General features: G+C 42.2%; 2 protein-coding genes across 4 annotated transcripts; both read left to right on the plus strand.

Moving 5' to 3' along the window:
- The first annotated feature begins 44 nt into the window (after positions 1–44).
- On the plus strand, positions 45–1,300 carry LOC115552439 (uncharacterized). Its single transcript, XM_030368548.1, has 3 exons — positions 45–417; positions 508–593; positions 697–1,300. Exons 1-3 carry the CDS (start codon positions 54–56, stop codon positions 847–849), a joined length of 603 nt encoding a protein of 200 aa, XP_030224408.1. The 5' UTR covers positions 45–53; the 3' UTR covers positions 850–1,300.
- Positions 1,301–7,671: 6,371 nt separating this feature from the next.
- LOC115551854 (homeobox protein MSX-2-like) lies at positions 7,672–10,646 on the plus strand. 3 transcript variants are annotated; one of them, XM_030367430.1, is made up of 4 exons: positions 7,672–8,157; positions 8,430–8,605; positions 9,151–9,235; positions 9,789–10,646. In XM_030367430.1, the coding sequence occupies exons 1-4, from the start codon at positions 7,848–7,850 to the stop codon at positions 9,914–9,916; spliced, it is 699 nt and encodes a 232-aa protein (XP_030223290.1). In that variant the 5' UTR covers positions 7,672–7,847; the 3' UTR covers positions 9,917–10,646. The 3 variants fall into 3 exon arrangements, 2 of the variants coding, with proteins under 2 accessions (XP_030223290.1, XP_030223289.1); XR_003978247.1 differs by having other exon boundaries at positions 7,674–8,157; positions 8,430–9,235; XM_030367429.1 differs by having other exon boundaries at positions 7,674–8,157; positions 8,430–10,646.
- Positions 10,647–23,108: the final 12,462 nt, after the last annotated feature.

A 23,108-nucleotide genomic window follows, 5' to 3' on the forward strand; every position in this document is an offset into this window, starting at 1 on the left:
TGCTGCACCATGTGCTGCACTGGCACGTCAGCCCTGACCGCTGAGCTCGTGACATGACTCCATCAGGAAAGTCGTTGCTCTGGGAAATGAGGCGCGGGAGACTGTCAAAAATGGCGAAGACCGTTTATGTGCCACGATTTGGCTCTCAATTGCATGGCAGCCAAACAAACGAACCAAAGGAATATTTGATAGATCTACCACCCACTTGTACACAGAAGAAACAATACGAGAACTGTTTGTCATCGAAAAAGGGACAATTTACAAGATCTCGCAACTACGTTAAAAACAAGCAAACTAACAATGAAAACAAATCTGAAGCATCACCTATAGGCCTACTGCAATACAGTTGTAGGTCTGTGTCTCAAACGAGGAGGGCTTTGGACTGCGAAAAAGAGGAATCCAAATCGACGAGCCAGGGTATGGTTTGTTTGCATTGAGCTATAGTATAGCTGCTCTTACTCCTAATTGATAACAAACAATGACTTGCTATTAAATGTCCATTTCCAGGGACGGTTTTCGACCCCGAATGGGAAGAAGAACTTCCTCTTTCTGAACCCAGCCAACTCCACAAAACAGATACTCTTAATGAAAAGGTAAGTGAAGTATATTCTAGATGTCTTTTCTAGGTGTTTTTTTTTTTTTTTATAGATAGTTAAACTACACTTGTCGGTTAAAAACTTCCCGGGTTCTCGGCAGCTCAAACCTGCCGTTCTGAGAACAATCGCGAAGATGCTGCGTGAGAACAGGTACATCCGGAGGAGGCTTCTCTCCCTCAGCCAGGCCAGTCGCCCTCTGACCAGAGTCCCGGCGGGGCGCTCCCACCGAAGGGACAACTCCTTAACCCGCTAACGTATGCCTTTAATGTTTCACTAGGAATTTAGTTGTTTCAGATTTGAGTTGTCAGTTGGACCTACTTTTAATTAAAAAGGCTTAACCTGAACTATAATAAGGCCGTGCTGTAAGACCAAATGCTAGGCTAAATGTTGATTGTTGGTACATGTTGATGGTAACCACCAAAGGCCGGTTAGTTAATACATAGTCTTAATATATGCCTATACCGAATGTGTTGGTAGGTATTTAGTTGTTGCAGATGTCTGTTGTTGCCAGTTGCACAGTTTGACCAACACCGGTAATTTCCTTCATATTGTAATAAATCTCGATTTAGGCCATCTTGTTGGCCTATATATAAGGGGGGGAAGGTGGAAGATATTACCCAAAGATGAATGTTATTGTATCGGAAACAATCTGCAAAGTTGTTTGATAGTGGAAATTAAAGTGTTACTTTAGTAAATAAGGGTCATTTTTTGTCTTTGTTCCTAGCGTCTTCACTATTTGTTTTTTCTTTCCCCACCAGGGTGCGCCACTTTTTCATTTCTGGCTTTGGTCTAAATATTACAATAATTCTCCAATCTTTTCTAAAGTATCTCAAATGATCAGTTCGGTCCTTGCACATTCGATTAAGTGATCATAGCTTTGATTAAAAACGTTATTTATTTATTAAATGGCACAACAAAACAACAAAGGCATTTAAAAAGAAGTTGGAATCACAGTGCCTGATATTTGATGTAAGCCAATGATGGGGGGGGGGGGGGGGGCAATTATCACTGGTTAAGTTTCTTTCCATCCAATTTCCCACATTGTCAAAGGAATTCATAGAATGAATGATATGTGTTCAATATTTTTTTTTGTCTGAGAATGAATCAAGAGTTTGAGAGTCAGTCATTGACATATTTGAAGTGCCGGGTATTATGAAGTTGCCAGATACACCAAGGGATATTTAAGATCTGACTGATTTGGGCATGGCTCCTGCCTTTCAGGTCTGTATTGCCCATGTTTTGTCTGATATTCTTTTGTTAACTTTATTCTATTGATTTGAAAGAATCCTCCACTGGCAGTTCTTATGTTTATCTGTCACTAGTCTGTTTTTTATTGGAGGTTCTGGCAATAATCACATTAAGTTCTAAAAGACAGAACAACATTTAATTTTTATTACTTGCTTTAACGAAACACAAAAACAGCATGGGACAAGACATGAAGTCGCAAGTCTTTTTATAGTTTGTTTATTCATTCACTTTGCTAAACCATGTGGCTATCATTACTTCTCAGTGTAAAATAATTGATGTTAAACCATGGACAATTTGATGTAATTGCTCCTCCAGTTTCCTAATGTTTTGATTGATAGGTCTCATTACTGTGTTTACAGTCCAGTTGTTTTACCCCATCTTGTTTTTGTTTCCCTGAACACAACAGAGCTTATTGAATGAACACAAGATCAGTATAATGTACTGAACATGCTGTATAGGAACCCTATGTAGCTTGCTTCTCAACAAGCATGATAGCGTAGTGCCAGTTTGATCCCCAGGTTCAGTTTCTTGTAGGCATCTTAGCAACTTGGCAAGTATCTCTACCTGCACCTTGATGACACCTCATTTTGCAGTAAGCTTCTTTGGATAAAAGTGTCTACTACCTAAATAGTAGCAAAGGCTTTGGGATCAGTGATTAGTTGTTCTGAAATGTCAACAGTGGTCTCCCCCTGATGTTTATTGCTGTTCACCTAAAATCTATTTAAGCCAGCCTACAGCGCATCCCTTAATTACATTAGTTTTAGTGGCATAAATATTGAACACAGTCCTACGAATTGCTCTGTTAATATTTTAAGTCAATTTGCAGTCTATGGCGGTGTAAATAGTAATTTGTTTTAAACAATATAACTTTTGTTATTGACCTTCGTTGTGCTTTAATCATATTTTAAACTATTTTGTTTTTCTAGTATGTAAAATATAAATGGTTTTACTTATACTATAGGCCTAATAGAATCGAGCCAAAGAATTGTAGCTCATGATTTATTTAATAGTTTTAATCAGAGTCTTTTTATCGGAGCTGTAATATATAAAGGAGACGGTCTGGTAGCACTACCTCCATACCCGTCACGAACACTGTCGATCTGTGGTTATTCGTCTTTTTCTTAGGTCAGTTAAGACGTTTGTATTTATAAATGTTTCACTCTTCAAAATAAATATGTTGGCATGGGTGTGCTGGAAACTATGAAAACTAAACTCTATTTTGGTTCTAGAATGAAATATGCATCATGGCTTAGCTTTAAAATTGCAATACATGGTACGTCTTGGTTCTAGAATATAATATGCTGCCTGATTTGTCCTGGTCCGAGAATGCAATATGCAGCAGCATGCCTTGATTGTACAATGCAATATGTAGCTTGTCTGGGGATGAGAATGCAATATACAGCGAGTGTTTGTTCTATAATGCAATAATCAGCGTGTCTTGTATTTGTATGCAATATGCAGCCTGTCTTGGTTCTAGAATTCATTATTCAGCTGCATGTCTTCGTTCCAGAAGGCAATATAAGTATACTGGAATGTAATAAGCAGCATGTCTTGGTTCTTGAATGCAATATGAAGGTTATTATTTTAATTTATTAATATTCATTTAAATCACTTTGTAGTTAAGCAAAACTATAGGGGTAGTAGATTCTTTGTTTGGCTACCATTTAGGAAATATTTCCAATCTGCAATGGTCCTGGGCATTGCTAATGTTGATTATGGTGACACAGGGCATTGGCTCAGCTAGAGCAGGTCTTCCAGTAGCTGGAAGCTTGCTACTTCAACCCTCTCTTCCTAATCATTGAGTTTTTTAAATAATCTATCCCAAAATTTGTCAAGTAGAATCCAATGTACACAGATACCTTATGATATTACATTTTCCACTGTTATTATTGAAATAAAATGATGTGGCTATGAATTCAAAGTAAGCTAAACACGATTGAATAATCCACAGTTGAGTTGTTTACTGTAGGCATATACTCTAGATTAGTCTGCAGTTATTTACAATAGTTTAAATTAGGGAAACATGGCCCAATTAACTTGAAGCCACAAGCTAACTGTTCATCAGTGTTGGACAAAGAGGAACCACATGCAGTGTACATAAACAGATTAGAGAGAAAGATTCTTCCTGTTCATGTTATGGACATTTATTTTACTCCTCAAAAACCTTATTTCTCTACACACACACCTCATTTTGCAGATGTAATTTCAATTTTTTTTTCATTTCAAATTGTAAACATTCATCGATGGTAATCTGATATCTGAATCATTCAATTATTGAGACTTGACATATTCTAAATAACACTTCAATACATTTTATATTAATCCTTATATTTAAGAAAATCCTGTTTGTGAGAGAGAGAGAGAGAGAGAGAGAGAGAGAGAGAGAGAGAGAGAGAGAGAGAGAGAGAGAGAGAGAGAGAGAGAGAGAGAGAGAGAGAGAGAGAGAGAGAGAGAGAGAGAGAGAGAGAGAGAGAGAGAGAAATAGAGTATTTAAATAAAGCATGTCATCTCAAGGGAAAATGCAATGGAAAACAGAAGCAAGGCGACTAACAAACGTGAACATGCTGAAATAAGCATAACTTTCACAGCCTGTTGAAATGGCTCTGAACGGATTAGGAAAAAAAGTTTTATGTTGATGTTGCAATGTACCGGGATGTTGAGGCTTGACACTTCTTCCTCGCTTTCTTTTGGAAGCATGTGGAGCTTTGTCTATGTAATGTGGTCTTTGATTATGAATCAAACCTGATGTATTAGAAAAACAACTAATAGGCTGACTCGCAGGACCCTCAAAAAACACTTAACATTTCAAGGTAAACAAATACACATTTACGTTTACAGACCAAGCAACCTATTATTACTACCATGAGTTGGTTATATTAAGCTGATATGCAGAAATCTAGAGCTGTTGTTTATTTCTGTATATATGGCTTTGTGCGTTCTGAAGTCATGCTTTATCAAAATAAAGTGTTGTAAAAACAGAAACCGTAGCCATGAATACAGTTCACTTCCAAACCATAATGCCCAACCCAAACCCCACAGCCTGATAGTCCTCGTGATTGAAAACGCCAAATTATTACTGCCAGTTGTCTTTGTTCTTGTCATAGGAGACATAAAAAAGCCATGCTTGTCACTTGGGTCCAAAATTACCCAGAAGGGTCTCTTTCCTATGGCTTTGGTGTGGGGAAAATCCCTTCAGAACTCTTTTTGGAGCCTATTCTTATAAGTGCATCAAACATTGGTTATGCTGAACAGCTGAAAGCATTCATTAATGGGCCTTGTAGATTTATTTTGACTTTTTTGAGATTAAATATTGAGCTTTTATGTCTTGATTGGCTCATTGTGGCTAAAGTGAAAATGTTATGAGTCTCCACCCCAGGGTTCAAACCCACGTCTTCAGTCTGTGGTGAACGACATTTAAAATGTAGTTTGAGAGACTGGCTTTCATGTTTTGATAAATGTTGTTTATATTTTTAAGAATTATAAATCGATTGAAATTTCAGTTGTTTTTCGTGAGAATGGGGAGGCAATCTGTGATTAGCAAAATGATCAAAAAAAATCAGTACCAAATGGAACCCTTCTCTTCATTGCCATCTCAATTATTTGGTGCTAATATTTTTTTCTAATCTTTGTGAAAAAAGCTGTATTGAGATAGAATCTACCTTCATCTAAATGTCCTTGATTTGCCATCTCAAGGATCATCTAAATCATAATGTTTAAAGGAATTGTGAATTAATGACAGTTTAAACAATAAAAAATATATAAATGTTATATATATACAGATTACAGTCAAATTAAACACCTATAAAGCATTAACAACGATCAGTGTCAAAAGCATCAGGAAACAATATCAACAGTAAATATATGATATGAGAAGCCTAGTGTGTTCAACATCAACCCATTCAGTCTGTCTCTGGAAGAGAAAAGGTTGAATTGTTCTTCTGTGTCAAGACGCCGCCGTGTCTCTCGGTGCTCGCATTTATGGTTCCCCACTGGTGAGGTTTTGCATCCCGTCAACTTTTTGGAGAGATGTACGTGAGCTAAAGCGACGCAGCGATTTTGCCACAACTGTCTGCTGCCTTATTTATCTTAATTGTCACAGGTGTACTTCCTCTCACATACAGAAAGCAGAACCATGGCACAAACCTACGGCAGGCAGCAGGCCTGATGAAAAACAACTAATAGGCCGACGCCCAGGACCCTAAAAAAAACAACACTTTTCAAGACAAACATCAACACATTTGCGCTTTCAGACCAAACAACCTATAATTACGTCCATGAGTTGGTAATATTAAGCTGCAGACATCTATATGTTTGTTAAAGGAGACTGCGAATGGTTGCAGTACAGCAGATCTTCTACAGCAAACCTACTTGCTGTTGTTAGCACCAGAGTCAGCTGTGAGTGTTGTGCTGTGTGAGGAGCCCTCACGTCGCTGAGCAGCCAGAGGCTGAGCCCCCTAACACCACCGTGTAATCCAGCTGATTACAGAGAACACCCTGCTGCTGCCTCTGTCCTGATCACAGAGCACTGGCCCGACGTCCAGCAGACGACCCATGGATGCTCTGTCGGCCAGTTGTTGTTTTAAGCGTGTTTGTGTTAAGGATGTGTTTGAGTGAGTGTGTGTCTACTACGCCTATATAGGTCGCAATCAGACCGAGACGAGAGCCGAGCCGTACACAGAGAAAAACATTTCAGTATCTTTTGATTTTGTTTTTTTTATATATTGGTTGTGAGTGCTTGTTGTTGGGACCTTAATAAGAGCAACCTTTTGTGTGTGTGTGTGTGTGTGTGTGTGTGTGTGTGTGTGTGTGTGTGTGTGTGTGTGTGTGTGTGTGTGTGTGTGTGTGTGTGTGTGTGTGTGTGTGTGTGTGTGTTGGAAAACAGGAGAGTTTGGCTGATGTTTCCTAGTGCTGCCGAGCCCTACAGGTATGAGCTTCAAACGGGCCAAGGAAGCCCATGTCTCCACTAAGACAGACCAGAGACTAGTACTAATCGCATCGGGCGCCACACACCTCAGGAAGGTAGCAATTTTCTGTCATTACCGTTAAATCCCACTTAAAAGAACCGGATTCCACAGGCCTAATTACAAGGTGTTAATAATAACAATGTAATGACAGTCATTTTAAAGCTTGCCCAAAACCGTAATCCATCTTCCAACTGTCTTGAACGTTTGAGTGCATGGTTAGTGTTCTAGCTCAGAACTTTAGAAGCTCCATAATTCTTATTGATTACCATTACGGCCGAGTAAGTGTGTCAGCTACTACAAGTCAGGGCATGAATTAGACACAGCTTGTATTGGCCTTTCCGACTGCAAACAAAATGCGTCTTACTTTTCATTCCAATGCTACTGTTGCCTATAGGTACTACTACGCACACTATAACCTCCTACCTACTATATAAAAAATAAAAGTATATAAAAATATGGAGCTGTCTGTTCTACTTTTTTAATGGCTAGTAGGATAAGGATTTATCTATGTAGGCTACAGGAATATATATATATATATATATATATATATATATATATATATATATATATATATATATATATATATATATATATATATATATATATATATTGCCAAAGAAACGTTTGCTTCTCCATATATCCATTAAGTTTCATTATAGAGTGATTACATCGTCAATATTTAATTTAAAGTTGTATATGAAATGTTGGCTATGTCTCCTCGACAATGGCCCCTTCGGGTATCCTAATTAGTGGTAATTTCGGCTGATATCTAACTAAACCTGTTGTTTACATGGGGGGGTGGCCCTGCGGTTTACCGCACCGGGCAATCATCCGGGCGCCCCTTAACAAACTGTCCAATCACAAGACGGCTACTTAGTCCTTAGATAAAGTACACTAGGATGAAAGTCGCAGAAAAGTTATTAGTCATTCCCAAGTTTGCGAGACGGTTTTGAAGTTCAGCCTTTTTGGCAACGCGTTTTTGAGCTCGTTAACAAATGTTACTTTTAGTCCGCGTTCGATTTTTGTCATACTGGAGAGTATGACTTCCCAAATTGACTCAAAATATGTGTTTCCAGAGGATGTACGTCCACAACCACTGAATAATTTTACAACACAGGAGACCTGCTTGCCTTTCAGCGTGGAAGCGCTTATTTCAGACAAGAGCCCACGTATACGACCGGGAAATGTTGACACAACGAGGAAAGGTTGTTATCCGACTAAAATACGGTCTCCTGCCTCAAACGAGTTACCACAACGCGTTGTGCGAGACGCTCCAGTCAAATCTCAGTCGTTGGAAAGGGGAGACTGCACGCCTTGGATGACCCGCTCGGAGATCCCTACACCGCCCCGTAAGTTGGCAGCTTCATTGAAAACTATTATCAAACGCGTATAATTTATAATAGCCCGACCGTTCTAAAAAATGACTTTTTGAAAGTTTGATCAAGTTTTTGGGGTTCATATTGTTATTGTTGATAAAAACAATATATTCAATGTAATCAGCTTTCAATAGGCCTATCTTAAACGAGCCCCTATTTCTGATCGTACTTTGCAGGCTATTGTATTTCAAATGTATATTCACAACTAGTTGTATTTTATTACTAACTATTCTCCTTCTCTGTAGGGCAGCTCAGTCCAACAGTGTGTTCTTTGAGAAAACACAAGACCAACCGGAAGCCTCGCACTCCCTTCACCACCTCCCAGCTCCTGGCCCTGGAGAGGAAGTTCCGCCAGAAGCAGTACCTGTCCATCGCCGAGCGGGCCGAGTTCTCCTCCGTGCTGACCTTATCCGAGACCCAGGTGAAGATCTGGTTCCAGAACCGCAGAGCCAAAGCCAAGCGACTCCAGGAGGCAGAGGTGGAGAAGCTGAAGATGGCCGCCTGTGTAGGGGGAAAAGCCGTGTTCCCGAGCTCATGCTACTCGTCTTCCTCTGCTCCTTTCCCTTTCCGCGTTCCCCCGCAGCTGGGGTCATCTCTGCTGTATGGACACAGCTTTTCATACGCACGCACTCCCATCATGCCCGCTGCCGCCGCCGCCGCACATCTGGCTATGTTCAGAGCCCCGTTGGGATTCAACCTGTTCCACCTCTCCTGAGACCAGGGGACACACGTGGGGGGTCTGGTGCCTGAACCAGCACCCAGCCGTGAGGACTAGCAATATGCTCATTGGATATAGGGATATTATGGAATTATGCACCTTAGTAGAGATTCTATTGGCCTCATCACTTTATCCAAAGAGGACCCATAGGTGGATTTGAATCTGCATGTACATGACCTGTCTTTTTCTATGTTTGTTTTATTATAAAATTATACACAGTTCAATTCACAACCTCTGGGTTCCTCCAGGTTGGATTGAAGGACTATGAAACCCGGCCAGCAGCAATGAGATTCTCTTCCTGTACAGAAGAGTTCTGCAGCCATGGGAACTACGGTAATGGAGTTCAAATTGATTTTGGGCCCCTGTATTTGATAATTTCATTCAATGCCAGATTAAGTTTATACAGCCTTAATCCTCTGCTGTTTAATGTACAATGCAGTCCTAGCATTGTACATTAAACAGCAGTACGGTGGGCCTCTTCCATCCATTTGTTTACTGTTACTTAGTGGAAAGACTATGTTTTCATAAAGTCCCCTAAATCATGAACTTCGATTACTAAATATACTGTGGCTTGTCAAGTGTAGGTATGCAATTTATTATTCCAAAATTAAATCTAAAAGCCATTCATATTTTTTTTCTTTTGAAAACGCAATCAAGCAAGTGGGTCTTGCTTTACTTTTTATTGTTCTTAATTTTGGAAAATGTAGTTGGAGAAAAACATTCCTGTTGATTCATGTTGGCTTAAAATGTCCGCCGGTCAATGATTACAATCCCCTCCGATAAAGTAACAACACTTGAACAATATTAAACCAGCCAGTACAAAGAAAAGTATATTAGTAAATAAATTATTAAATCATATATTAAAGCAAATCGTGAATTTACGCAGACTTGAGGTTTTACGTCTTTGACCTCTGGAGTCCTGAGGGGGTGCAGGCCAGCGAAGGGCTTGCAGGTCTTAATGCTGCGGTCAATTGCAGAAATGAAAGGATCCACAAGGCAAGTTTTTTTTTTTAATTTTACTTCTTTTGTGGGTTTTTTTTGTTGTCTCTTTTTTTTTTATTTCATCTATTAATAATCAATTGATAATCATTAATTGATTAATAACCATGTTTTTTATTGCTTGCAGGTTCGAAATAAAGACAATCAATCAATCAAAGCATAAGTTACTAAGCTATTTAGCTTATTAATCGCCTTTAAGGGTTTACACAAGAATGTGGTTAAGCATGGCTCAAACCGTGACTGACACAATGTTAACGCAGTTTGGAGCTTTTGTTTCAGGGATCGCCTGGGTGGCCAAGTATGTCCATTATATGGCTAAAGCTTTGAATAATATCCACAGGAAGTGTTAACATGTCTGAGAATGACTTAATTCCAAACATGTGTTCCCATATTTCGCATTTGGATATCAACAGAAATAGGGTTTGACATCCCCGGGAATTTTCGGCATGACTGCTATTAATTTTCAGGTGGAAACATGTTTTATTGTACTCGCTCCCATTGTTATTTCACTCCCTGACATATTTCCAGGGTAAATGTCAAACAGTCTCTGGCTTAATTGTGCTTGACCTGTGATTTTGGTTGCAAAACAGCATGTAAAATGATGTGTAGACTAAATGGGAAAATTGTGATTTGTTTTTCCTATTTCTCTCAGCCCCTTAATAACTTAACTATTGTTTCCATTTGCTTATATTTCAAAGGCCATTTCCTCCCCTCAAATTGGAAATTAAACCAAGCGTTAAACTGGTGTATGTGGGTTCTTACCAATGCTTGGATCACTGTTTTACATTGAAAATTATAATTTTTTGAATGTAGGAAGTTGGTAGTGTTGTAAGCGCAGCTCTTGGTCTAAGGAAAGGCAAAGTGTAAACATAACTTTTTTTTTTGACAATGTATTTGTTAGTTTCCAGAATTCCAGAATGACCTGTGAGATAAAGTTATGCTCAATGATAATTCCTCAATAAATTAGTAAAGTTGTTCTGTATTTAACCTCCTAACGATTTTAAACCGACCTTGTAGGTCTTATACCTCTAATAGAGTCATGCATTGCGTGTGTTCCGAAATCTGAGCTGCAGTGCTGCAACATATCCACTAGATGGAGCAGTTCCCTGCCCTGACGGTTTTGCTTTTACTTTCGCCATATTCAACAACAATACAAAACTCGAACTACTGCTAACATTCATAGTATAGCACACTTCAAGTCATGCCACATTGTCTTACATACAGGGTTTTGCATGTCATTCGCCTGGAAACACATGGACCAATAGATGATGCCTTTAAATTCATTCATCATGAGTGCAACTCTGAATAAAAGATGACTAGCTCCTCCGTTGTGCCGGCGCCGAGTTGCACAAATTGTGTGACTTCCGGCGAGTCCATGCATCAGTGGTCTGTTTTGGTCCATCCGTGCAGCGCAGATACACCAATGCTAACCCTTCTCAAGGGAGTCAAGCCCAGAGTCGAGAAGAGCTGCCAGCTCGTCTGCTGTTCAGTGTGCGTACGTATCGATGCAAAGGGTTATCTTTGGAGCAGAACATATGATGGAGCTACACATATGATGGAGTAAAGGTGGCTTTCTTCAAGTATTCGGGATCTATAGAGAATGATGAAACACATACAGACATATTGGTAGTGGGCCTGACATAACTAAAGATGCTCTCGTGTCTTTTCAAAGATAAAACAGGTGGTTTTCACAATGTAACACAAGCCTGACCTGCATTTATCTCTGTCTCTTGTTTTGTCTTTCTCCACAATGGGACAGAATGACTTTGCGTTTTTAAAGATGTTACAGTGAGGATATGCATGGGGTCAGGAAATAATTCACTGTTTTCACTGTTGTTTACCATTCATTAGATCAAACCTATCTATACATATATTTCATATTTTATTGTACTGCATTCATTAGTGACCATTGCAAGGGATATAAAATATATATTTATTAAAGAATGTGGGTTTGAAGGGCTAACTTTAAAGCTTTAATCTATGAACAACAAGAGTAAACGATTATTAACACTTAAAAAGGAACTTTTTTCCATGATAAATCCCAATGAAGAACCTAGAAAAGTGCTCAACAATTGTTGCTACTTAATCATCATTCAGACTTTAAATTGCACATTCAACAACCTTGCATGCAATAAAACGTAGATGTGCTCACACTCACACCCAGAGCTGCAGCGCTCTATCGGTGGAGACTAGTCATGTCACCAGACATCAGCAGCTTGGAGCAGCGATCGCAGGATCACACGTATTTCACCTGATACGCCCAGGGATACGAGAGCCCAGGTCCGGCATATGACACTGGTTTCACTAGTGTGTGTGTGTGTGTGTGTGTGTGTGTGTGTTTCCCCCGTTTCGTTCTGCCATATCGACAGAACAACACAAGCTATTCAGGAGACACACCTCAGCCAGGGGCCTTGCTTTGTTCTCCTAGTTATATCATCGAGAGGTTCCTCAGGGACCACGGCGGCATTCAACAGAGAAAACCCGAGTTCTGGGGCGGCGTCGGCCTGCAGAGGAACAACCGATCCACACATCAGTGAAAACAAACACTATGGGGTTCATCTTTCACCACTGCCTTTCCCCACTGCCTCAACCTCTCCATCTTTGTTTCCTCCTTGGAGATCCAGGGGCATGTTCATGTCGGTTCCCCGTCGTGCTGTTGACCTCTGGGTCACCTTTAGCAACCCACCGAGGACTTCCTTGCGATGAGCCTCTAGACGTCATAGAAACCATTGGCAAGAAGCCCCCCCCCCCTCCCCTCCACTCTCACGAAGCCACGTGTCAACAGTGTGGTGCGTCACCCACAACATAACGATTTGATTGTCCTTGTTGTTGTTGTTTCTTATCCTGAAGTCGTCGTAGTCAACATTATTAGCGGCCCGCCCCCCCACTCTCACACGCGGCCCGCGCTGCCCTTACAGAGAGCAGCGCTTTCTGGTGCTCTCGCCGCCTGGCTGTCCTGCAGTGGCCGCTTCGTCTCCCGAGACCTTATGACTCATCCCCCCCCCCCCCCCCCCCACCACCACAACCCCAGCCGCCCCAAGGCTTCTATTGTACTGAAGTGAATCCAGCCCTTTCCAAAGTGTCCAACACTATGACATACATAATTGCATCAAACACACATGGCAAGGTCAAATATTACACAGAGGATTAAGGTTGAAAAATGGGGACGCGTACAAAAGACGCACGTGATATAACCTCCTCGTTTGCCTTCCAGAGTTGCAGGGCAGAGTTATGAAATATGTATCAGCAATGATGAAGTGTTTGGTTGGTTGTCTTTAAGTGGCATGTCCCCCGCTAACAGAGGTCTATCATTGGCTTATTGACACAGCATTGTCTGCTGGCCTTGTAATTACAACAGTCTTCCGCGCTGAAAGGACTCTGGCGAGCTGTCCTCGTATTGGAGGTTGAAGGTTTAGTGTGTGGATGAGCCGGTGTGTATTGTGTCGTCGTGTGCACATTTTATGCCGCCTCAGCCAAAGTGCACTGCAATGCCACACCAGAGGTTAAAGGTGTCCTTTTAATTGTGGAGTTTTCCCCCGTAGTAACGTTGTAGAGACATGCTGTAATACCTCTTAATGACCTCTCTGTGGTTGTTTTACAAAAGCTTTGCTGTCACATAGGGGGTGTCGCTGGTAACGTGACCTGAATGTCCTGAAGCTACAGTATGGTCCCCTGCCAGAATGTAGGCCTCTCATGCCATATCCATGCTCACCGAATCCACTGGCTTATCACTGCGCTAGCATCTACACTCACACGCATGCTCGTGTTATGCAGCCTCACGCACGCGGCAGCACGACCGTGTCCCTTTGAGTCCCAGTCGTAGGCATCAGAACCTATTGTCGTCGTCCGAGTTGGGGGGCGGGGGAGTTATCTGGCACTGCCGCGGTTTGACAAGGTTCCGGCCTAAAATAGAACCCCCAAACATTCTGTCTGCCTCTCTGCCTCCCTCCCCGCCTCCTTCCTATGGCATCCAGGAGGACGCACTGATGCACAGCGCTGTGCACAAGCCTGCACCAGCAGTTTAATGAATGTTTAAGGTGTTTTCTATTCCTGGGCCGGGGGATGGAGGATGTAACATTGTTGACCATGTGCTTCATTTCGTTCCCACTGTTTTATAACCTTGCGTACTGCAGCTCCCAATATATTGATGTACAAATATCGGTCATTGTTGCTTTTTTGGGTTATTTTTTGGGTGCAATCAGTGTGCCACTTGGAGATGGAGACGGGCATGATTCCTAATGAAACATCTCACACATAACAAGGCTGACTTTTGGCAGCATGAGCGTGTGGTTTACTGCTGTTGGTTTTGTTTGTTGTTATTTTGATATCATCCGACATACCTCAGTCTCTGTCTGGGATTAGATCAGAGCCCGTGGTTCATTATTTCTCATCTCTCTTACCCCTGCCTCTTTGTTTTGTTGTGTCCCTCCATCTTCCTCTCTGTCTCCCTCTATGCCTCCATGTTTCTGTCTCTCTCTCCTCTCCCTGTATCTCCCTGCTCTCTCTGCTGCTCTCTCTCTCTTTCTCTATGTTCCCTTCGGTCCTCCGTTCTCTCTCTTATCTTAATTCAATTGAAGACAATTTCCTCCACGTCTCCTCTCTCTTCCTCTACGGCTCACCCTCTATCTCCTTGTTCCCTCTCTCTCTCCACACTTTATCGTCTCTCTCCCCCTCTCCCACCTTTTCCTCTCTCTCTCTCCCCTCCATACCCCCCCCCCCCCCCCCCCCCTCTCTCTATCTCTCTCGCCCTCTCCCCGCTCTCTGCTCTTTCTGTCCCTCCGCCGGGGATGTTTGTTCAGCTTGTCACGGGCTGGGGAAGCGTGTGATGCTGAGTGCTCCTGCCGCTCCCCTTACCCCCCCCCCCCCCCCCCTTACCCCCCTCCCCCCCCTTACCTCCCCCTTCACATCCACAGAACACAACCTGGAGTGTGCCAAGCTCCCCCCTTAATTCCTCCTGAGACGTCCTTTGAGAACGGCTCTGTCTGCCCGTTCTGGGGCAGTGTGTTGTGACACATGTTCTGTCTTTGGCTCTTGGTGTGACACAAAAACATACGTCAACGCAATAAAACATTACAACTTATTAATCGTTGACTGACACTTTCGACGGGAATTTTAGTTGGGACTTTTCCTTTTTTATATAACTAATGAGTCCATAAGCAATAATATAATAATCATAATATTATTGCTATAGTATATAATATATTTCCATAAAATATAAAAAAATAAAGATGGAGGGTTTACATTGTTATCCTCTGATAGAGATAAGGAGGGACATAGAGAGACAGAAAGGGTGACAGAAAGAAACGGAAAAAAAAGAGAGAGAGAGAGATAGAGAGAGAGAGAGATAGAGAGAGAGAGAGAGAGAGAGAGAGAGAGAGAGAGAGAGAGAGAGAGAGAGAGACAGAGAGAGAGAGAGAGAGAGAGAGAGAGAGAGAGAGAGAGGGAGACCCCTGGGGGCCTTTTGACGCTTTTAACATACTGCAGAGTTTATTTACTTTATTATAAAAACAGCTAATTAATTTGTTTGCTGAATATTAAATGGTTATAAACATGCAGGGTGATGTCATTATCCAGTGTGAGAGAGAGGGTGTTAGAGACTTCAGACTCGGGGGCTTTTTTGACACTTGCAAGGGCCATTTTTGTATGCAAAGAATGTATGCAAAGAATTAGTGAATTGATAAATATTATATGCCCATGCAATTTATTTAAAATATACATGCAGGGTGATGCAATTGTCATCCTTTGTGTGTTTGCATGTGTATGAGTTTAAGAGCGAGAGAGAGAGAGAGAGAGAGAGAGAGAGAGAGAGAGAGAGAGAGAGAGTGCCCATAGCCTAATGTTTGGCCTACTTTCTGTATTTTACGTAAGCCGAGCAGAGCTAGGTCAGAGGCCTCGCGTTGGAACCAATGCGTCGGAGGAAACTCCATACTGATGTTTATGTTGCGTCCGCATGCTCTGCTGCTGTGGGAAACATGAGTGTCACACACAACCGTTCACACAACAGCTACACATTCGGTTTGCTCCTGGAATTGCTTGTGTCCTTAAATGCCCTGGGATAAATAATAATGATAATAACGTGCAAACTCATTGCTCCTTTTTTGACCTTACCCCCCCCCCCCGTGATTTAATGTGTCGGTGGGTTTTATTGGCCGTGTCTCTCCCCCCGCGACTGAGATATAATACCGCAGGAATAGAGCGTACAGTGCGATGTGGCTCAGCGCTGCGGAGAGATCGCGGGGCTTTAAATTACAAGGTCACCCGCTGTCGGTCAGCTCATCGACACCCAGCCTCTCCTCACACACACACACACTGGAGCCACACAAGCACAGGCTATCACCTATCCCAGGTGCGGGAGGGTGACAGTCGGCCCGTCGAGCTGTCAGTCCGTCTCTCTGTCACAGGGTCGCTCCGGTGTCAGCCCCGGCTGCTGAATCAGTGGGCCTGAACGTGCAAGACAACCCAGCTGATAAGCATTAGCATCCTCTCCATTCACCTACTGGACATCCTACTGGCAATGGTATTCTCATCATTAGCATGATGTGCTCTCCGAGCCGTCCTGGCCTGACGGGCCCAGTTGTTTTGGAGTGGACCTGGAGTGGACACATGCTGTTCATTAGGGGGGGGGGGCACTTCACCCCCAGCCCTGTGCATGATATTGTGGAACTGCAATCAGCCTTATTTCGATTTTAGCATTCATTGTACATTCTTCTCTCGCTTTGCTTTTTCCTTTTTATTTTCGGAGCAATGACATTGTTTATTGGCCCGAATTGCCCACATTATCAATTACATCGTCAATAAATCATTCCTGTCGTCATTTCCCCCCGGGATGTGATTCAGTGAAATCTAGAGCGGGCCCAAGTCAGCTCCTCTCAGGGTTTGGCTTCAGGCCAATCCTTAAGGGTCACTACCTGGCACGGTCGGCTCAGGTGTCGGAGAGATTTGTATCAGCAGTCGCTGTCCAATGTTTACCAGCGCCCAAACATTGTGGGCATGTACGCTAGACTAAATAGATCAGTGGTGGAACAAATAGGATGCTTTCCGTGATAATTTCACATGGGGCTCATCCTTTGCTGGAATGATATTTATGCCTCCATTCAAACAGCTGCTCGTTGTCCATACGGAAAATAGTTTAAAATATAATTACATGTTCACCATGTAGGATAGGAGATGCAAAAAACATGAAAAAAGGAATAAGCGAAAGAAATTAATCAGAATGCGGTCATTGCACTGTAATCAGCAAGACACAAGGTATCTCTTCATCTTAACTGGCCCTGACTCGGCTCCTCTTTAATTGCCCTCTCTCTACCTCTCTCTTTCCATCTCTCTCTCTCTCGCTTTCCATCCCTCTCTCTCTCTGGCTTTCCATCTCTCTCTCTGGCTTTCCATCTCTCTCTCTGGCTTTCCATTTTGCACTCTCTTTCTCTCTCTCGTTGTCCATATCTCTCTCTAATACTCTCGCTCTTGCTCTCATGCACTCTCTCTACCTCTCTCTCTCCTGTCCCGGGGGTAGGGTTTGGGGAGTGTTTGGGGGGGGGGGGGGGGGGGGGGGGGGTTAAGGGCCCCATTCTGGTCTTTGTGATCCATGGCCGCCGGGGACACAGCCAGCAGCCAGCAACTGCCACGGCCCAAACAGTAAATACAGTCGGGGTGACGACAGGAGGACACATCAAAACAGACAGACGTGAAGGTTAACGACAAAGATGGCAGACGTAGGAGATGGCACAGGGAGAGGCCCCCCCCTTACGTCGAAGACCACGTGGGCTCATACATCTTCATTAGTAGCTAGATCCCATTTTTTTGCAGTCATCGAGTGACAATATTTTAGATTTATTCCCTTATCTAAGTAAGTAAGTAAGTATTTTATTGTCTCTCTCACGAGAGAAATTTGCTTTGGGCCAACAGAGTACAACTTGTACAACTTAAACACAACCTTAAACACGCAATTTTCTCGACACGGATTGAGCCGTCGCGTTCGGCGTGCTCTCAGGCCGTTCCGTTGATTACTATTGTAATCAAACCACGTCCATCGAGGAGGCCAGAAGACGGCTCTCCTCCCGTGTCTGGCCACGCCATCGCCCCAACCTGCAGGCTGCACTCGCGCTCGTCTCCCCTCGAAGCGCCGTCGGTGGCGTTCTCACCAAAAGCCGAAACCACCGGTCGGCCTCGATTCACCTTATCGCATTGTCGTGCAAAGAATTATTTATGCATTAAGCCTCCAGTGCAATTACATCGGCTCCGCCAGCTGTGAATAATACATATTTATTGGAGAGCTATATCCATTATTGCAAACACTTTAATTACATTTAAATTCCCAGAGATTGTTGCTCCGAGTGAACGGGGAGGAGGAAATAATTTAAATGTACATGTTTCAATTCAAACGATGCCATGCTCGGTCAACCTGTCGCTGCATGTCTGATATGTTCTAAACAGACTCAACTAGACACACTAAGAACTAGCAAACGACCTGACTAGAGACATTATGCCTTGTCGTAAGTTAGTCACCTTGACAGAACAAGGAGTGATACTGAGTGACGACCGTGCCTTGAGGACTTTGTGCTCAAATGCCCAATAGACTCTCATAACTGACTCTTGCTAACTCAGTGAAATAAGGAAGTCAGTCACTTTAACCATATGCTGCTACACACTGCACTGTACAATCAAATTGGCTGATTTTATTACTTTTATAGATAGATGTACCGAAGGTGCTGAGCAATAAACAATATTGATTGAATCAATAATTTGATTTATGTATTGTTTATTGCTCAGCACCATCTGTACACCTATTTTTAAAATCTGTAATCTAATATTTAAGTTACACGTATTTGCTCTATTTACCTACGTATTTGACCCACTCTCTCTTATAGTTTTCTTATAGTCACTTATCTCTCAAAGTGTTTTTATCAGTTATTCTGTGTGTGTGACAAATAAAGACCACTGGAAATGATCTTGAGAGATTCCTTAAAAACTATCTTTTATGTTATGTTTTGGTTACTGAATGCTTATGTAAGAGTCCCCTCTCCCTGACGCGTGTCTCAGTTGAAGCGCTTCCCTGGAGGCCATTCATTAGGCATTATCTAAGCAGTCCTGCGTCCCGATTCTGATGGCTTGATGTGAAAAGACAGCAGCAACAGCAGGACTACTACGACCATCTCACAAGAGAGGGGACCCGGGCTTTGGGGGAGCAGGGACCCAGTCGGTGTGTTTACAGCGTGGGAAGAGGGCTCTGGACTCAGTGGCCCCGCACTACCTCATGCTGGCTGTACTCGCACGCCCCTCTCTCTGCTCGTGCACACAGCAAAAACAAAACACACACAAAATACATTTGAGCACACACATACACACACCCTGTACGCCAAACACCTTAGCTATTACTCTGACCACGGTGGCTTGACTCGCATGCGCCCCTCTCTTTCCCGCACTCACACACACACACACACACACACACACACACACACACACACACCACACACACACACACACACACACACACCCTGTATGGCAACCACCTTAGCTATCACTCTGAATGATGTCAGTCACATTAATTGCTGGTTGCGTCCCCTGGCATGCTTGAGGAGGTTTCACGGAGACAAGGACAGTTCAGAGTCTCCCGCAAAATGATGTAAAGGAACACTGTGCGCCGCTTTGCGCTGCTTTAATCTACTATATACTTGAATGCACATCATTTGCCTATCGAGATAATTATATGTAATATATAATTCTTATTCATTGTGCACTAACCTTGTGCATAAAACTAGTGCATCTTACTATGGTGCACTGTGCACTGCAAATGTTAATTTAAAGGACAGTGTGTGTGTGTGTGTGTGTGTGTGTGTGTGTGTGTGTGTGTGTGTGTGTGTGTGTGTGTGTGTGTGTGTGTGTGTGTGTGTGTGTGTGTGTCTAGAATACTGTCTGCATGAACCACTCTGCTCAACAAGAGTACTGTATATCTGAGTACAGAGGCTCGACTCTGTGGCGTCTGTGGAAACACAAAGTTGTTGAAGGTACATGACGAGAAGTGACAGGATGGGGATTCAAAGCAAGAAAGCTCAACTGGATCTGTGTTCATCTTTCATTTAAAATCTGTCATCTGATGCTCATGGAAAATACTAGCGCTCATATGGCTTTCAATTCTTTAAAATCCTGTTGAATCCACTCATTTTTTAGGGAAGAATAGTTGAGTGCTTTCTGTCTGATGCAGAGTGGCAGATAACCAGCCAGCCGCAAAACACTAAAGTGCAATGACTAAATTGCTGAAAGCAAAACGAGCAGTTTTTTTTCTTGAAATCTAAATATATGCTTTTTCTTCACTGTTTGTTTATTAATTTATTTATTTGACAGGGACAATGCACAGCTCATTAGCAGTACCAGAGTTATATAGGAAAATGTACATCTGTAGTCCCTGGGAAGGAAGCATGGGGCCCATAACTATTTGTGTGTCAGTGTGTGTGTGTGTGTGCGTCATGTGTGTTTTAATTGCAATTGTGTTGTATCCCAACATAGTTGGGATACAGTTGTGCATAGTTGTGTTCAGACGCTGAGTGCTTGGACAGAACAACTCAGACCCCAGTGGGTGACTCATTCACTCAACAATTAATTGACGTGAAGGGTCTGGTTGGACAGGTGAACATAGGGTGCTGATTTAAAGTGAGGAATCTGCTTTAGGGTTCATGGATCGGGGGGTAGCTGAAGTGGTTAGGTTGGTCAGAGGCGCTGCCACACAACAGAAGTCTATGACAAACCTCCTGTAGACATAAACAAAGGCCAGAAGCTGCTTTTGCTGAATGACAAGGGAGCGCCTGTGAGCAGATCAATGGTACAATCATACGGGCGATGAAGGGGCAAAGAGAGCTCACTGCTGACTGGGCTTGTCCAAGATCAGTTAAACAGTGGGAGCAGTAGCCTCTACTGATGCTAGAGCAGATTGCATGCAAGATATTGTACAAAATTGATGTCGGGATTATGTAGTTCAACATACAAGATTCAAGGGATTTTATTTTATTTATTATGTGAATACAGTTGTAATGAAAATTGTCAAATTCCCAATGCACATACAAGAGATTTAAAAAAGCTAAGCTATTAACAAGATTTCTGATACGAATAAACCGAAAGACGAAAATATTCAAAAGATATACATATTGTATATATATACTGTATATATATATATATATATATATATATATATATATTATAGACTTCACACCAATCAGTAAACCATGCCAGACACAACTATTAAAAAAGGATGGCAGGAAGCGAGAATGCCCACATAACAGTTTGAAAAGCCATTGTTCAGTATATGTCGTCAAACAGTACTGAATACAGCTAATTTCTGAAGCGTAGTTTCAGTTCGGTATTTTTTTGGTGTAACTATATATATATATATATATATATATATATATATATATATATATATATACGGCCAATTCTATAATTATCTTAAAAATAATAATCCAGAATAATGACATTTCATAAGGGACCTTTTCTTTAGCATTTTTGAGCAGTATAACAGCTTTTGCAACCTTGCAGTAACATTAATATTTTAAGTAGGTAAGTACAAGTTTTGAGTATGAGAATTTCTAACAGCTAAAATAACCTCATATGTTACAGTAATAAACATTGTAGAACGTACTATTGAAAAACCATGCAATATTTAAATTTTTTCATCCATTCATGGATGAAAAAAGGATGCTAGGCATTAAAATTTATAATGTGCATTATTGTCACTATGGTAACATAGCTTGTTGACACTCACACTTTATGCCATCAGGCTCTTTGACATGATGTCACCATGCCCAGTGATGGAATCCATATGCTATGTTGACTGGTTTCCGTGGCTCTGTTCTTCATCAGTTTACCTGGTAATAATAATAATAATAATACATTTAATTTAGAGGCGCCTTTCAAGACACCCAAGGTCACCTTACAGAGCATATAGTCATCATACTGTACATTATTTAAAAAAAACAAGACATTGTGTAAAAAGAAATAAACATAAGCAATAAGAAATAAATAAAACAAAAACAAAAAAACAATCAAAACAGTGATCAGTTAGACGTTGTGTGCGAGTTTGAACAGGTGAGTTTTGAGTTGTGACTTGAAGGTTGTAATGGTGTCTGATTGTTTTATGTGTGGGGGGAGGGAGTTCCAGAGCCTGGTACCGTGCGAGTACGTCGTGTTTTTCACTGCTCTCTCCGTGCCTTTTTTTGGCTTCTGCTTTTCCAACATGCATTGCATTGTCGTCTCACCACCCTCTCCAAGACCCTGTGAAGGTAAATATTTGTTAGTTACTTCAATTTATCAGCTGTACCATTACCTCAAAGAGCCAGTTCAACAAGTGCTGTGATGTTGGAGGGTAGAATGTATGTTGGAAAAACTAAACTTTGTAATTCTATTGGCCTTCAGGTCATCTTGGAGTACAACCGGACCCTGGACCCTCCCTCCGGACGTCCAACTCTGAGGTCATGGCCACTGTCGACTTCACCCCTGCCTCGGCCCCGCCCCGCCCTGGCGGGTGGTGGTGTCTGGCTCCTCCCTCAGAGCAGTCATCTCCCAGCTGCTGACTCAGGTAAGTTGTCAGCAGGCTACTGTCCCACACAGTGTCTGTCTACAGTAGTGTTGTCAAAAATATAATTTTTTAAATAGATACATATCTCAATGCTCTGTGAGACGGTGTTAGCTCAAAGTTAGCCATAAATCAACAGCTAGCATGTCAAGTGGAGCGACTCCGTGACCGGTTTTCGATAGAGAAGGAGTGCTTTTTAGAAGTACTTTGACTTTTGAATACCCAAGAATTGTCAAAGACGGAGAAATCTAGACGCCCCTAGCGGCAGCTAATTTAATTTGCAGCCAGGGAGGTCTAGCCTTCTGTCGTCGTTTTTCGCTGCTGGAAACAGAAAATGGGACAGTCCAATCAGATCGTGAGGAGCGGTATCGAGCCGAATGACGACAGAGCTGCGACGGTTCCGTGATAAAGGTAAACAATAATGGCTGCTGCTGCTGGCGAACAGCTGTCTTTCGACTCGGCTTTGGCCGCGACTCTTCAAGACTTGAAGTCATCATTTTCTTTGAGAAATGAACAAAGAACTGCACTGAAGTCTTTCCTGGAAAAGAAAGATGTATTCAGAGTTTTGCCGACCGGATACGGTAAAAGTTTCGTCGTTGGTCTCCATTCTCTCAATCCACCATTCGCAACACTTCCCCATGGAAATTT

Source organism: Gadus morhua, chromosome 10 (genome assembly GCF_902167405.1).
Source record: "Gadus morhua chromosome 10, gadMor3.0, whole genome shotgun sequence".
NCBI lineage: Eukaryota > Metazoa > Chordata > Actinopteri > Gadiformes > Gadidae > Gadus > Gadus morhua.